Source organism: Anolis carolinensis, chromosome 5 (genome assembly GCF_035594765.1).
Source record: "Anolis carolinensis isolate JA03-04 chromosome 5, rAnoCar3.1.pri, whole genome shotgun sequence".
In the NCBI taxonomy this organism is placed as follows: Eukaryota; Metazoa; Chordata; class Lepidosauria; order Squamata; family Dactyloidae; genus Anolis; species Anolis carolinensis.
Window position 1 is genome coordinate 485,334 of NC_085845.1, and position 14,823 is coordinate 500,156.

Consider the following 14,823-nt stretch of genomic DNA (forward strand, 5'->3'; position numbering starts at 1 on the left):
TTGGTGAGTCATTAGCCTTCCTTGGCAGTCCCCATGACTCCAAACTACGGCCCTCATAACTCCATAGCAATGAGTAAAGGCAGTTAAAGTGGATTCATTCAACAGCTTGGGTGCTTCCCAAGGTTTTATTTTCCATTGGTGTTCTAGCACCTTTGTTGTTAAAGAAGGGGTTCCAAGCAGGCAGCCAGTGTGATGCACACCTTTTGGGGGGCCAAAGTACAAAGGGTGCCCTTTCTGGCTATTTTTATGCATTATATTTGTCAGCAAATACTTTTTTTGTGTTATACTAGTGCATTAGATCAATGGCACATTAGACTCGAGCCAATACGGTAAATAAAAACATTCCTGCCCCCAAAATAAAATAGAAACCAAAAACAGCTGGGCAGGGCTTCCTGGTGGCTGGTCAGCACATCTGGCAAAAGAGGAACGAGTGTGGCACGTGCGCCTGAGTCAGCAAAGAAGGGCGTTTTCGGAAAACCACAGAAGCCACACGCTTCCCGGTCGATCTGCGGCTCCAAAAGGCCACCCCGAGGGACTGTCTCCCGCATTGGAGGGCAGCAGAGCCAGGGAAGGACCCACCTGCCGGGATCGTGGCCAGAGGATGGCAGGAGGAAACATCTATGAAAACACCATGCCATTTGGAGCTCATGGTAAGGGGGCTCCGTGGGACGTCTGGCTCTCTGGGGACAGGCTGCAGTGCGCTTTGAAATAGGGCCAGGCCTTTTTGTGTGGGTGTTTTAACAGTCTTTGCGGCTCATCTGTGTATATTATTATTATTATTGACACAAAGACAGAGTATGACACAGCAAACGAGATGTCTATGCTGGATTTCGTAACACAAAATCACAAGTCGAACACTTCCCAAGCGTTTAGGATTGTGTGATGTATTATTGGATGATGCGTGCAGATCCCAGTCATGTGGCCTTTTGCAGTTGACAGATTGTTATTGTTATTATTATTATTATTATTATTATTATTATTATTATTATTATTATTATTATAGTATGACACAGCAAACAAGATGGATATGCTGGATTTCGTATCACAAAATCACAAGTCGGACACTTCCCAAGTGTCTAGGACTGTGAGATGTATTTTCGGATGATGCGTACAGATCCCAGCAGGGTGGCCTTTTGCAGTTGGCAGATCGTAATTTTGTCAATGTCTATTGTTTCCAAATGCCGGCTGAGATCTTTCAGCATGGCACCCAGTGTGCCCATCACCACCGGGACCACCTGCACTGGTTTCTGCCAGAGTCTTTGAAGTTCAATCTTGAGGTCCTGAGAGCGGCTGAGTTTTTCCTGTTGTTTTTCGTCAATGCGACTGTCACCTGGGATGCAACATCAATGATCCAAACCTTTTTCTTTTCCACAACTGTGATGTCTGGTGTGTTGTGTTCCAGAACTTTGTCAGTCTGGATCCAGAAGTCCCACAGTATCTTTGCGTGCTCATTTCCCAAGACTTTTGCAGGTTTGTGATCCCACCAGTTCTTTGCTGCTGGGAGGTGGGACTTGAGGCATAAGTTCCAATGAATCATTTGGGCCACATAGTTGTGCCTCTGTTTGTAGTCTGTCTGTGCAATTTTCTTACAGCAGCTGAGGATGTGATCAATGCTTTCGTCGGTTTCCTTGCACAATCTGCATTTTGGGTCTTCAGCTGATTCTTCGATCTTGGCCTTGATTGCCTTTGTCCTGATGTCTTGCTCCTGGGCTGCAAGGATCAGGCCTTCTGTCTCCTTCTTCAGGGTCCCATTCGTGAGCCAGAGCCAGGTCTTCTATTATTATTATTATTATTATTATTATTATTATTATTATTATTAATAATTGCCTTTGTCCTGATGGCTTGCTCCTGGGCTGCAAGGATCAGGCCTTCTGTCTCCTTCTTCAGGGTCCCATTCGTGAGCCAGAGCCAGGTCTTCTATTATTATTATTATTATTATTATTATTATTATTATTATTATTAATGGCCTTTGTCCTGATGTCTTGCTCCTGGGCTGCAAGGATCAGGCCTTCTGTCTCCTTCTTCAGGGTCCCATTCGTGAGCCATAGCCAGGTCTTCTCCTTATCAGCTTTTCCTTCAATTTTGTCAAGGAACTTTCCATGCAATGGTTTGTTGTGCCAGTTCTCAGCTCTAGTTTGTTGTGCGGTTTTCTTGTACTGATTCTTTGTCTGCTGTGCTTTGAGCAGTTTCTGATTTTTGACTTCAATCAAAGCAGGTTCTTCACTTTGCTTTACATATTCTGCCAGGGCATGTTCTTCTTCTTTGACTACTTGTTTTACTTGTAAGAGTCCTCTGCCCCCTGATCTTCTAGGCAGATATAGCCGGTCAACATCACTGCGAGGGTGCAGTGAATGATGAATGGTCATGAGTTTTCTTATTTTCTGTCCAAATTGTCCAGTTCCATCTGTGTCCAATTTATAATGCCAGCAGTATATCTTTTGACAGGTATGGCCCAGGTGTTTATGGCCTTGATGGTGTTGCATCCATTGAGCTTGCTTTTGAGAATTTTTCTGACCCTTTGTGTGTATTCTTTACTGACCACAGTTTTCACATGTTCATGCTTGATGTTGTCCAGCTGTAATATGCCCAGATATTTATAGGCCTCTGGTTGGTGACACTTTATTGTTTGGCCATTAGGCATATTTATGCCCTCACTTTCCATTATTTTTCCCTTCTTCAATGCCACTGTCGAACATTTGTCCAAACCAAACTCCATGCTGATATCAGTGTTGGTCAGAGACTGGATTTCAGTTTCCATTTTCCCATACAGCTTCAGGTCATCCATGTACATCAGATGTGAAATTTTGTGAGAATTCTTAGATGTTTGATAGCCGAGATTTTTGATTTTTTTTTTGTAAGATTGTTGACAGAGGGATCATGGCAATAATGAAAAGCAGAGGGGACAATGAATCTCCCTGGAAAATTCCTCTCCTGATGTTGACAAGTCCATAGCTTTCATTTCCAACAAACAGTTCAGTTTTCCAGTGCTCCATCATGTTTTCAATGAAGGTGCCAACGTTTTTACAAATCCCGATGGCATCCAGGCAACCAAGACCCTTGCATTGTGTTCCACCTTGGACTCTGTACCTTGGACTAAACTGGGAGTTTTGTTCCTGCCTTCCAGTGTTGCTTCCTGTGTTTCCAATTTGAATAATGGCTTGGATTAATCCTTGAAATCTTATTCGCACTATTTGTGACATCTTTTGTGGGACTTACTTTGATATCCCATTTGGATAGGGTCCTGTTTTCGGAAGTAGCAAACGAAAACGAAAACGGAGCGGAATGAATGAAACAAAACAAAACGGATAGCGATTTTATACAAATGCACATCACGAATACACAGAGAGAGAAAACAAACCGCAACAGCCTTAATCTTAACCTCCTTTCTAGATTGTTGCAGAGCGGAGGAAGCGGAGAGGAAAACACGCAAATGTCTTTGGTTATAGCAGTGGTAAGTATAGAAAGGGCAAATCCGACCTCCGCTCCCCATTTCTCTCCTTCCAGAGACCCCTCTGAAGGAAGCTGCGCCCCGGAGGAGGCACCTCGGGGTCCCGGTGGCCTTGGCTTCTCTGGCTTTGCTCCTGGCCGTCTCCCTGGTCGCAGTGGCCTCTTTGTGTAAGTACAGGCGGGCCCTGCTCCCCTCTTTATTATTGGGCTGTAGGGCCGTGTCCTAGCAGCACTTTCTCCTGGCCTTTCGCCTGCATTTGCACCGTGTGCATATTGCCTTTTATGCACCATGTTTTCCATAGGATTATGATTCTTATATACTTTTTGCATGAGCCCCCAGAGAGTAGAGGTGCCGCTCTCTCAGCCTCCAGACCGGACCCTCAGCGCCTCCTTTGCGTTTCCCCCTTAAAGGCCCCTCTTGAGCCCGTCCCTCCTTCGCTTTCACCCGCATCTTACTTGGGAGCTTTTAACCCTGCAAATGTGTGATCTGTAGACTTCCAGAAGGAAAAGCGCCTGATGGAACTGGAGGGAGCCCTGCAGAAGGCCAGATCTTCCCTCTGGCGAAGCGGCGTCTCTTACGGATCGGAGGAGGCGATGGAGGGTAAGATGCAAAACCGGAAAACACGTTTTAGACGGAGAATAGAAAAGTCACGTTCGGAGCCACCCTCGGTCCCTTCTTGTGTACCTTGGAATCATTTCCAAAACATGACATAGTGATGGATCTCTGACCCTTGCTTTCTTACAGGGAAAAAACCCTCTTTATTGGGTATGTTTCTGATGAGGAACTGGAAAATATAGATTTTTAGACATATATTGTATGCACATTAGAAGCAGTGAAATGTAGAAAAATCAGACTCTCTGTGTGTTAGATTCTGTGTAAATGTACAAGCTGGCAGGACAGGCAGAAGGGGGGCCTGTTGTCGATATGCTCATTCCATTAGAGGGAGAGCAGACTTTGACAGGTCAAGAGTAGGCCCCGATTAATGTACTACAGCCGAGCCGTTATCTGTAACTTGCTACAGGCTTTTAGAGTGCTGAGATAGGAAAATGCTGAATGTGCTTACTTATGCCCATGTATGTAAACATGTGAAGTTATGTACTAATGACGAGATGTATGTAGAAGCATGTTCTTTGTCTGAAAATGTATAAAAGGCAATGTCAACGCCTTGATCGGGGCTCTGGTTTTCTTTCGGAAGAGATTCCACTTCCAGAGTCTTCAGCTGAATATAATAAACCGGACTTTTTGGCCTCTCAAAGGATCGCTCTTGGTGTTATCTCTCATGTCATCTATATCATTTCACATGTTTAAGGGCACTGAGAAACGTGTCTGTCTGCACAAGTGTGTCCCTATGAGGCCATTTTATGCCCTTTTACAAAAGCTTTGAGGCCACGAATCCCCCAAAGCCTGACAATAAGCCCGGGAGAAAAAACAACTGGATATTTTTTTTACTGGTTTAGAGGATGCATTTCTCATGTGGCATCGATCCCCATGAGATGAGAGCCAGCATGGTTTTGATATGGGTGTATTCACACCATGGCCATAGCCAGAGGGGGAGGGGGTTAAAAGTTCAACCTCCCCCCCCCCCAAATGTGTCCGGTTAAAAAAAGCCCTGGTTTACTTATAAATTGATTAACCAATTAAAATTCATGAGTAAACCAGGTTTAGGGGGAAAGGATCAGAACCCTTACCACCCCCCCCCCCCCCCCCGGCTACAGCCCTGTTTCACACATATATTGTATGGAATACGCACTGAGGAGCCTTCGTGGCACAGCGGGTTAAACTGCTGAGCTGCTGAACTTGCTAATCAAAAGGTCAGCGGTTCGAATCTGCGGGGCGGGGTGAGCTCCCACTGTTACCCCAGCTTCTGCCAACCTAGCAGTTTGAAAACATACAAATGTGAGTAGATCAATCGGTACTGCTCCGGCAGGAAGGTAACAATGCTTCATGCAGTCATGGCAGTGGCCACATGACCTAGGAGACGTCTACGGACAATGCGGGCTCTTCAGCTTAATGGAGAAGAGCACCAACCCCAGAGTCAAACAATGAAATGTAGAAAAATCTGATTCTCTGTATTAGAACCCAGAGGCAGCACTAGTAGACATGACAATGTGGGCTGCTTGCAGGTTGGGGGGGGGGGGGCTGTAGCCTAAATGTTCCAGTGTGAGAGAGTCCCTGGTATGGTTACATGGAGGAAAAGTCGAGTGGGCCCCTCGCTCTCGTCCGGTGAGGGGCCCCGTGACAGAGGGACTCACAATGGACTGCTTCTGCTTCTCTGCAACTTGCTGCAGGCTGGTTCGAGTGCTTTTAGGTAGAGAAATGTGAACTGATGTATGCATGTGTGTTAGAAAAGGCAACATGAGATCTTATGACGTAGTGATCGTGATTCAAATATGTTGAAGCCTGTTTCTTTGTTTGACTACCTTTGAAAATGTATAAAAGGGGGGGGGGACTTTTTGCCTGGACTCTGGTCTGCTTGTGGAACTGATCCACAAACTGATCAATTTCTCTTTGGAACTGGCCTTCAGCCAACACAGAGTTTTCCCACGATATCAGATTAGGTCTCTGGACAGAGGGAGCGAAGGAGAGATTAATTCGGTGTTCGAAGGGAGGCATGATTTGATGGCTTCTTGGTCGGGCTTGGGTTTAAATTAACTGCTGTTTTCTTGGTGTCTCCCAAAGGAGACAACATTGCCAAAAGGTTCAGGTTTCTGTCTCAGTTCTCAAGATCATGATACAAGTTTCCTGCATTTGCCTATGTTCTTGGAAGAGTTTGTCTTGGAAAAATTTCTTGTTTCATGCTCATGGATTTATGTCTGTGTTTTGGACTTTCTTGGCTTCATGTACTTCCCATGACCTTGTAGCACCTTAACTTCCTTCTTGTTTACAAGGTTCACTCAGTGCACTTTGCCCAGCTCATTCTATGTTTTTATTGCTGTGTTTTTCATGTGTTTTATAATGATTGTGATTTTTTTATGCCTTTTAAATTTATTGTGCGTTTTTGTATTTGACATTTTTATTTGATATTACTGTATGCTGGTTTTATATCTGTGAGCCGCCCCGAGTCCCTCTGGGGAGATGGTGGCGGGGTTCAAAAATAAAATTATTATTATTATTATTATTATTATTATTATTATTATTATTATTTATTTATTTATTTACAGTATTTATATTCCGCCCTTCTCACCCCGAAGGGGACTCAGGGCGGATCACATTATAACACACAAAGGGCAAACATTCAATGCCCATAAACACATCAAACAGAGACTGAGAGACACACACAGAGGCAAGTTAACCTTCTTCTGAGGGGATGTTCGATTCTGGCCACAGGGGGGAGCAGCTGCTTCATCATCCACACTGACAGCACTTCCTCATTCCAGGTCGTAAATTAGTTAATCTTGCCTCCCACTTTATAAGTGGTACCTTATCTCCTACTTGATAGATGCAACTATCTTTCGGGTTGCTAGGTCAGCAACGAGCAGGGGCTATTTTTTTATTTTTAATTGACGGGTGCTCACCCCGCCACGGGCTGGCCTCGAACTCATGACCTCATGGTCAGAGTGATTTAAGGCAGCTGCTCAACAGCTTATTATTATTGTTATACTTTGCCATTTTTGGACTATTGCTCTTTTGTATATACCAGGCATGGGCAAACTTTGGCCCTCCGGGTGTTTTGGACTCCAACTCCCACAGTAGTTTTTCAGCCACACATTCCAGAACGCGGCTGTCTTTCTTTCCCTCCAGCTTCGTTCTGCCCAATGCATTGTCCTGACCTTCCGGCTCTTCTCTTTTCAGGTCTCGGCTTCTTGAAGAACATCTCTGGGGCCTTTTTGGAGATCCAGGGCCGGGTGGAGGAGGCCAACGCCTCGAGAGCGGCTGCCCAAGAACGCCTCCGTGAGCAGCGCAGCCCCTTCCTCAGATCATTGGGCTTCCTCAGTGAGGGGTGGGGGTTAAGGACCCCAAAAGAAGGGCACAGATTCACGGCTGGCAACCAAGGATTTAGGGACTTGATCACATCAACAGAAAGGAACCAAGGGATTGTCCTATTCCTACAACCCTCCAAATAATTCCTCCAACCTAGCACAAAAAAATTATTTTAGGGGTATATATATAGTATTAAAACGAAATTATTTCACATTTTATATATGAATGGCAGGAAAAAAAGTGGTGCCATCATCATCATCATCATCATCATGTGCAGGCCATGTAAAAAATAAGAGGTATATGGATGGGGGAACTTGGGCCTTCCAGGTATTTTGGACTCCAACTCCCACCATTCCTAACAGCCTCAGGCCCCTTCTTAAGTGGCTGAGGGGGAAAGGAAGGGGCCCGAGGCTGTGAGGAATGGTGGGAGTTGGAGTCCAAAATACCTGAAGGACACAAGTTGGCCCCTGCCTGCTATAGATGCAAACAGATATTCTAAAATGCAAAGAAATCCCAAACAGTTCTGGTCCCTTGTATTGTCGAAGGTGTTCATGACCGGAATCACTGGGTTGCTGTGAGTTTTTCAAGCTGTTGAGCCATGTTCTAGAAGCATTCTCTCCTGACGTGTCACCCCCTTCTATGGCAGGCATCCTCAGAGGTTGTGAGGTCTGTTGGAAACGAGGCCAGCGGGGTATGTATATGTGTGTGTGTGTGTGTGTCTGCAATGATGCCCAGGGTGGGAGAAAGAAAGAACTCTTGTCTGTTGGAGGCAAGTGCCAATGTTGCCTCCAATAGGGAGAACATTGACACTTTCCTCCAGTAGACCGGGTATGGTGCAGATGGTCAGTAGCCAGCTGCAATAAATCATTACTGATTACCAGCTGAGTTCGAAGGCCACCTGAGTCGGATTGAGCATCCAATCATTAAAGTAGCCCAGCTCGTTGTTGACCAAAGCAACCAGAGAGATAGTTGCATCTATCACGGGATTCTGTCCTGCATCAAGAGGGGAATAGCGTCTAGATCCAGGGAAGTCCTGCTCCCCCTTATTCTATTCTGCCTTGGTCAGACCACACCTGGAATCACACTGTGTCCAATTTTGGGCACCACAGTTGAAGGGAGATGTTGACAAGCTGGAAAGCGTCCAGAGGAGGGCGACTAAAATGATTAAGGGTCTGGAGAACAAGCCCTATGAGGAGCGGCTTAAAGAGCTGGGCATGTTTAGCCTGCAGAAGAGAAGGCTGAGAGGAGACATGATAGCCATGTACTAATATGTGAGGGGAAGTCATAGGGAGGAGGGAGCAAGCTTGTTTTCTGCTGCCCTGAAGACTAGGACGCAAGGGAACAAGGGCTTCAAACTCCAGGAAAGGAGATTCCACCTGAACATCAGGAAGAACTTCCTCACTGTGAGAAGGGCTGTTCACCAGTGGAACTCTCTCCCCCGGACTGTGGTGGAGCCTCCTTCTTTGGAGGCCTTTAAGCAGAGGCTGGATGGCCATCTGTCGGGGGTGCTTTGTGTGACACCTCAGGGCAGCATGAGCACTGGGAATCAGACACGAAGGCCAATAAACAGTCTAATATCTTTATTAAGGAAATAAAGGAGACAACTAAAAATAAGCAGAGTATATAGTCCAGCAGTAGACCTTTCAGGAAAGGTCAAATATAGTCCAGTAATATGAAAGGAGATGTCCAGTATTAGAGTTCAAAGTTTTAAATCCAATAACCGAAACACACTGAAACCTTTAGGCTGTTTGAGTGGGCATTAAGGCAAGATCTGTCCAGAGTTCCAGGGCTCAATCCGAGGCTAGGATGCAAGGCAAGGCAAAGTTAGTCGTGGTAAAGCTGAATCGCTGTCCAGGCTTGACAGGGAGACGAGAGGCACGCCAGTCTACTCGAGAGTAGCGCGCTGCAGAACTAGAGTCGATGTGAATCTCTCAACTGACACGTTGAATACCGCAAAATCTATTTGGTGCCCAGAACTTTTATGGGACTTTGCTCTCCTCCTCAGCCAGGTGTCTGAGCTCTTTCCCAAGGGAAAATGACCAAAGTCAACAACTTTGCCAGATGCAGTCCTCCCTGAAAACTCTCGAGGGAACCAGCTTAATTAACGCTTGCTTTCTCCGCTAAACGAGCGCTCCGTCTCAAAATCTGCTTTTCCGCGCGCGAAGCCTCCCAAAACAATCTGCGGACAAAACTAAGATTCTCTGGAGAACAGGGCTGAGAGCCAAGGCCCTTTCTTATGAACTGTGGGCTAGAATTGTCAACAGTGGGCACCTGGAAAGGAAGGGAATCAAGCGGAAATGGCAGAAACCCCATCTCTTCTTCGGTCTGCTCCGTAATGGCGACGGGGTCATGACTCGGGGGTCTCTGAGACACTACACTTTGAATGCGATTTCCTGCTTCTTGGCAGGGGGTCGGACTGGATGGCCCATGAGGTCTCTTCCAACTCTACTCTTGTTATGATTGAGCCTCATGGCTCTGTTACTGACAGACGCGGGCGTAAGACTCCTCGAGAGTCAGATACTCTCGAGGAGCGAGAGAGAAAAAGACTGCGAGACATATTTGCAGCACCATCTGACGAGGAGTCTTTCGAAGGGTTTACGGAGAGAATGGAGGAGGGGCTGGTTAGCTCAGAGGAGGATGAGATGGATTGGACTCGGGTAAGGGAGGAAGTGGGTGCCACTGGCCATGATGGGACAGAAGATGAATGGGGACCTTCAGGATTAGACCCATGGTTTAGCTGGAGGGATGGGACGGGATCCACAGCTGGAGATGCTGTTGGGCGAAGTCAGAGGTGTTCCAGCTCTGACGAGGAAAGTGATGAGGAAACGCCCGGGTTAAGGAGGACAGCTGACAGTGATGAAGATTTGTAACTGGCATAAAATGGGGCTTGAGAGCAATTGCAAATTGCGTTGGGCAAGGTAATCTGGGCAAACGCTTGGGATCCGTGTGTGTGTGGGACGCTTCCCTGAAGACTTGTGTGCTTTCCTGTGCTGTGACGTAAGTTGATTGGAATCCAGGGTCAGACGGCGGGAGGGATTGTGTGGGCATTTGTTTGTGCAAACCTGTGCTTACTCTTATTAGCTTGACCTTCCGTCGTCTTCTTGACGGACGCCATCTCCTGCTTTGAGAACTCGGACTGAACTGACCACGGCTTGTCTTCCCCCCTTCTTGGACTTGGAAAAACTACAAACGTCTGCTTCTGGCTTTGATCTACGGAACGGAACTGGTCTACTCAACTGCTACAATCCTTGGCTGATTTACTCGTGTTGGAGATCCTGTCTGCTGTGTGTGTGGGGGAGCGACGCAAGTTACTCTAAGCACAGTGTTGGCAGCAGAAAGGAATCTGCTGCCAATTAGTTGCATTCTTTGTATCTTTTGTTCCTTGGCTTTCGTTTCGTTTATACCCAGGCTGAAGCAAGCAGTTTGTTTTTACCCGGATTAAACTCCGGTTTAATCCGGTTTATCTTTTGAACATTTACTTTTGCCCCTTTTTGCTCCTAAAGGCAAAAACTGCCTGGCCCTTGTGTTTTACGGGCATTTTTGAGTTCTGTAATCTAATAAACTCTGTTACTTTGAATCTTGTGGCGTTCTGTCCTTGACAACTCTTCTATGATTCTATGATTATATGATCAAATAGGAAATTTAGGTAACGCTTATGCGGGGAGGCTAATTTAACTAATTTACAACCCCATAAAACCTTCCAGCAGCGTGCGTGAGGAAAAATGAGGAAGTACTCCATCAAGGACCCGGTGTCACAGTGTATGCTGAAGCGGCAGCTCCCCCTGTGGCCAGAATCGAGCATATCCTCCTGAAGCTGGAAAATGTTAAATTGCCTCTGTGTCTCTGTCTCTATGTTCATATGGCATTGAATGTTTGCCATGTATATGTACATTGCGATCCACCCTGAGTCGTCTTTGGGGTGAGAAAGATGGGTGAAATATAAATACCGTAAATAAATAAAGTTGCCATTGAACAGTTTGGTTGGGATTGAATAGCCAGGCAGCTTCAAAGCCTGGCTGCTTCCTGCCTGGGGGGATCCAACAAAGGCTACATTCAGCAAAAGACAAGAGGGATGCTCTCACTTCTGCAGGTGTGAACAAGCCGACATAGGGTCCACCCAGCGCAGCAGCATCGCCCAGGCACGAAGGAAGGACCACGAAAGGCACTGCAGACTCACTCAACCGGAGAAGTCAGCCATAGCAGAGCAGCTGATGAACCAACCTGAACACAGAATATTATCTGAGAACACAAAAATGCTGGACCACTCTCACAACCGTCATGTCAGGGTACACAGAGAAGCCACTGAAATCCACAAAGTGGGGAATTTCAACCGAAAGGAGGAAACCATGAAAATGAACACAATCTGGATCCCAGTATTAAAAAAAACTCCAGGACAGTAAATAAAGAACAACACTCTGAAAACAGAGGAATTCCAGAGAGGAAGCAATCAGAGCCAGCTAACACCTCCCAACAAAGGATTCCCCCAGGCAGGAAGCAGACAGGCTTTGAGGGTGCAAGGCCATTCAATGCTAATCAAGGTGATGAATTGCAACATCCACACTTGCCTCAAACAGACAAGAGTTCTTTCTTTCTCTCTCCCACCATGGACATTATTCCATAGGGATATATAAAAAACTCCCTTGCTTAGTTTTCCAATATATCTCACAACCTTTGAGGATTCCTCCCATAGATGTGGGCAAATTGTCAGGACAGAATGCTTCTGGAACATGGCCATACAGGCTGGAAATCTCCCAGCAACCCACTTCTGGTCCCAATTATGTTGGCAACAAGGGATATTGACGGAACCCGTAATCACATTTCCACTTAGATTTTTTTCGAAATCACCCTAAGTCTAGTGCCACCTACTGGTGGAACTGGATGATAGCATTATCCACCCAAAGAGGCCCCAGGGCTGTTCCCATTTGGAAGGGGGATGATGGGAAGCGTTGTCTGGCTCATCCAAACAGGCTCAGGCTCAAGGAGCCTGCCGTAGGGAATGCTCCTGGGTTGCTCCTCGCCCCTCCCAAGTCCTGACCCTTTGCTCCTCCCCAAGGGGACCTTCGGGGCCTGGTCTCGGGCGGCTGGACCTTCTTCGGCGGGAGCGCCTACTTCTTCCTCCAAGAGGCCCAATCCTGGACGGACGCCGAGCAGAGCTGTCGATCACGTGGGGCACACCTGACCTCTGTCACTTCCCAGGGAGAGATGGTGAGTGACGGGTTGCATTTGGACAGAGACTGAACCACAGGGGCCTGCCAAAGGGTGGGTGGGACTGGATGACCCTTAGGTTCCCTGGCACGGACAAACAGCCCTGTTTGAGCTGGCAAGGGCCAAATCAGGCTCCCTTGTTTCCCAAAAAGGAGGTGTATTTCTACAAAGGAGTATGGGAGGTGCAATCCTTTGGCCAAAGTTGGCTTCTGATTCACAGACAGCGTCCCTGGCACGGACAAACAGCCCTGCTTGAGCAGGCAAGGGCCAAATCAGGCTCCCTTGTTTCTCAAAAAGGAGGTGTATTTCTACAAAGGAGTATGGGAGGTGCAATCCTTTGGCCAAAGTTGGCTTCTGATTCACAGACAGCGTCCCTGGCACGGACAAACAGCCCTGCTTGAGCAGGCAAGGGCCAAATCAGGCTCCCTTGTTTCCCAAAAAGGAGGTGTATTTCTACAAAGGAGTATGGGAGGTGCAATCCTTTGGCCAAAGTTGGCTTTTGATTCACAGACAGCATCCCTGGCACGGACAAACAGCCCTGTTTGAGCTGGCAAGGGCCAAATCAGGCTCCCTTGTTTCCCAAAAAGGAGGTGTATTTCTACAAAGGAGTATGGGAGGTGCAATCCTTTGGCCAAAGTTGGCTTCTGATTCACAGACAGCGTCCCTGGCACGGACAAACAGCCCTGCTTGAGCAGGCAAGGGCCAAATCAGGCTCCCTTGTTTCTCAAAAAGGAGGTGTATTTCTACAAAGGAGTATGGGAGGTGCAATCCTTTGGCCAAAGTTGGCTTCTGATTCACAGACAGCGTCCCTGGCACGGACAAACAGCCCTGCTTGAGCAGGCAAGGGCCAAATCAGGCTCCCTTGTTTCTCAAAAAGGAGGTGTATTTCTACAAAGGAGTATGGGAGGTGCAATCCTTTGGCCAAAGTTGGCTTTTGATTCACAGACAGCGTCCCTGGCACGGACAAACAGCCCTGATTGAGCAGGCAAGGGCCAAATCAGGCTCCCTTGTTTCCCAAAAAGGAGGTGTATTTCTACAAAGGAGTATGGGAGGTGCAATCCTTTGGCCAAAGTTGGCTTCTGATTCACAGACAGCGTCCCTGGCACGGACAAACAGCCCTGCTTGAGCAGGCAAGGGCCAAATCAGGCTCCCTTGTTTCCAAAAACCCTTTTGCGTATAAAAAAGAAAAAAGAAGAAAGCCCACCCCGCCCGCAACAGAAAAAATGGCGCAGCAGAAAAATTGCTGGCCGGGTGGGAAAATGGAAAACGCCAATCTCATGAGGAAAAAAACACCCACAGGCCCTTTGCAAAAAATTAAAAAAGAAACACCCAACAGTTTCCAACCCCACACCACCCAAACTCACCCACCCAACCTTTTCTCCCGGTCTTCTGTAGCCTAGCTCTAGCTCAGACACAGCCAAGGAAGCTGTGATGCAGCAATCTTGCCTGCCTGCCTGCCTGCCTGCCTGCCTGCCCAGAATCTCCCTTCCACCCTCTCCAGATTCCCGGTGCAAATGAGCCACGAGGCTCCGTGCTCGCTCTTTTCATTCAGGACGTCCTACCAGCCCCTCCCCCTGGTTAAACGTGCTCTCTGATTGGCCACAAGGTGCAAACAACACGCTAGGTTGCCCCAGTGCACTTAAACAAGTTTGGGTGATTTGCAAAAGCTTTTTTTAAAAACGAAAAAAACGACGACATAACTAAAAACGGCCAGTCGCGGTTCGAAACCGCGATATCCAGACGTGTGGACAATCAAGGCCGTATATTGCTTCAAAACTAACGAAAATAACGAATTAATAACGGGTAACGGGGAAATTGAATTATTTGAGCAAGCCTAATCTGTAGTTTGGTGAGTCATTAGCCTTCCTTGGCAGTCCCCATGACTCCAAACTACGGCCCTCATAACTCCATAGCAATGAGTAAAGGCAGTTAAAGTGGATTCATTCAACAGCTTGGGTGCTTCCCAAGGTTTTATTTTCCATTGGTGTTCTAGCACCTTTGTTGTTAAAGAAGGGGTTCCAAGCAGGCAGCCAGTGTGATGCACACCTTTTGGGGGGCCAAAGTACAAAGGGTGCCCTTTCCGGCTATTTTTATGCATTATATTTGTCAGCAAATACTTTTTTTGTGTTATACTAGTGCATTAGATCAATGGCACATTAGACTCGAGCCAATACGGTAAATAAAAACATTCCTGCCCCCAAAATAAAATAGAAACCAAAAACAGCTGGGCAGGGCTTCCTGGTGGCTGG

General features: G+C 47.0%; 1 protein-coding gene across 1 annotated transcript; it reads left to right on the top strand.

Moving 5' to 3' along the window:
- The first annotated feature begins 369 nt into the window (after positions 1-369).
- On the top strand, positions 370-12,653 carry LOC134299512 (C-type lectin domain family 4 member K-like). The gene is made up of 5 exons (XM_062982525.1): positions 370-650; positions 3,505-3,615; positions 3,941-4,048; positions 7,241-7,339; positions 12,423-12,653. The coding sequence occupies exons 1-5, from the start codon at positions 602-604 to the stop codon at positions 12,605-12,607; spliced, it is 552 nt and encodes a 183-aa protein (XP_062838595.1). The 5' UTR covers positions 370-601; the 3' UTR covers positions 12,608-12,653.
- Positions 12,654-14,823: the final 2,170 nt, after the last annotated feature.

Excerpts from the sequence above, each read along its gene's own strand:
- LOC134299512 (XM_062982525.1), top strand. The coding sequence starts at position 602 with ATGGCAGGAGGAAACATCTATGAAAACACCATGCCATTTGGAGCTCAT. Across the intron at positions 651-3,504 it reads CATGCCATTTGGAGCTCATG|AGACCCCTCTGAAGGAAGCT; the intron begins GTAAGGGGGCTC and ends CTCTCCTTCCAG. Across the intron at positions 3,616-3,940 it reads GGTCGCAGTGGCCTCTTTGT|ACTTCCAGAAGGAAAAGCGC; the intron begins GTAAGTACAGGC and ends TGTGATCTGTAG.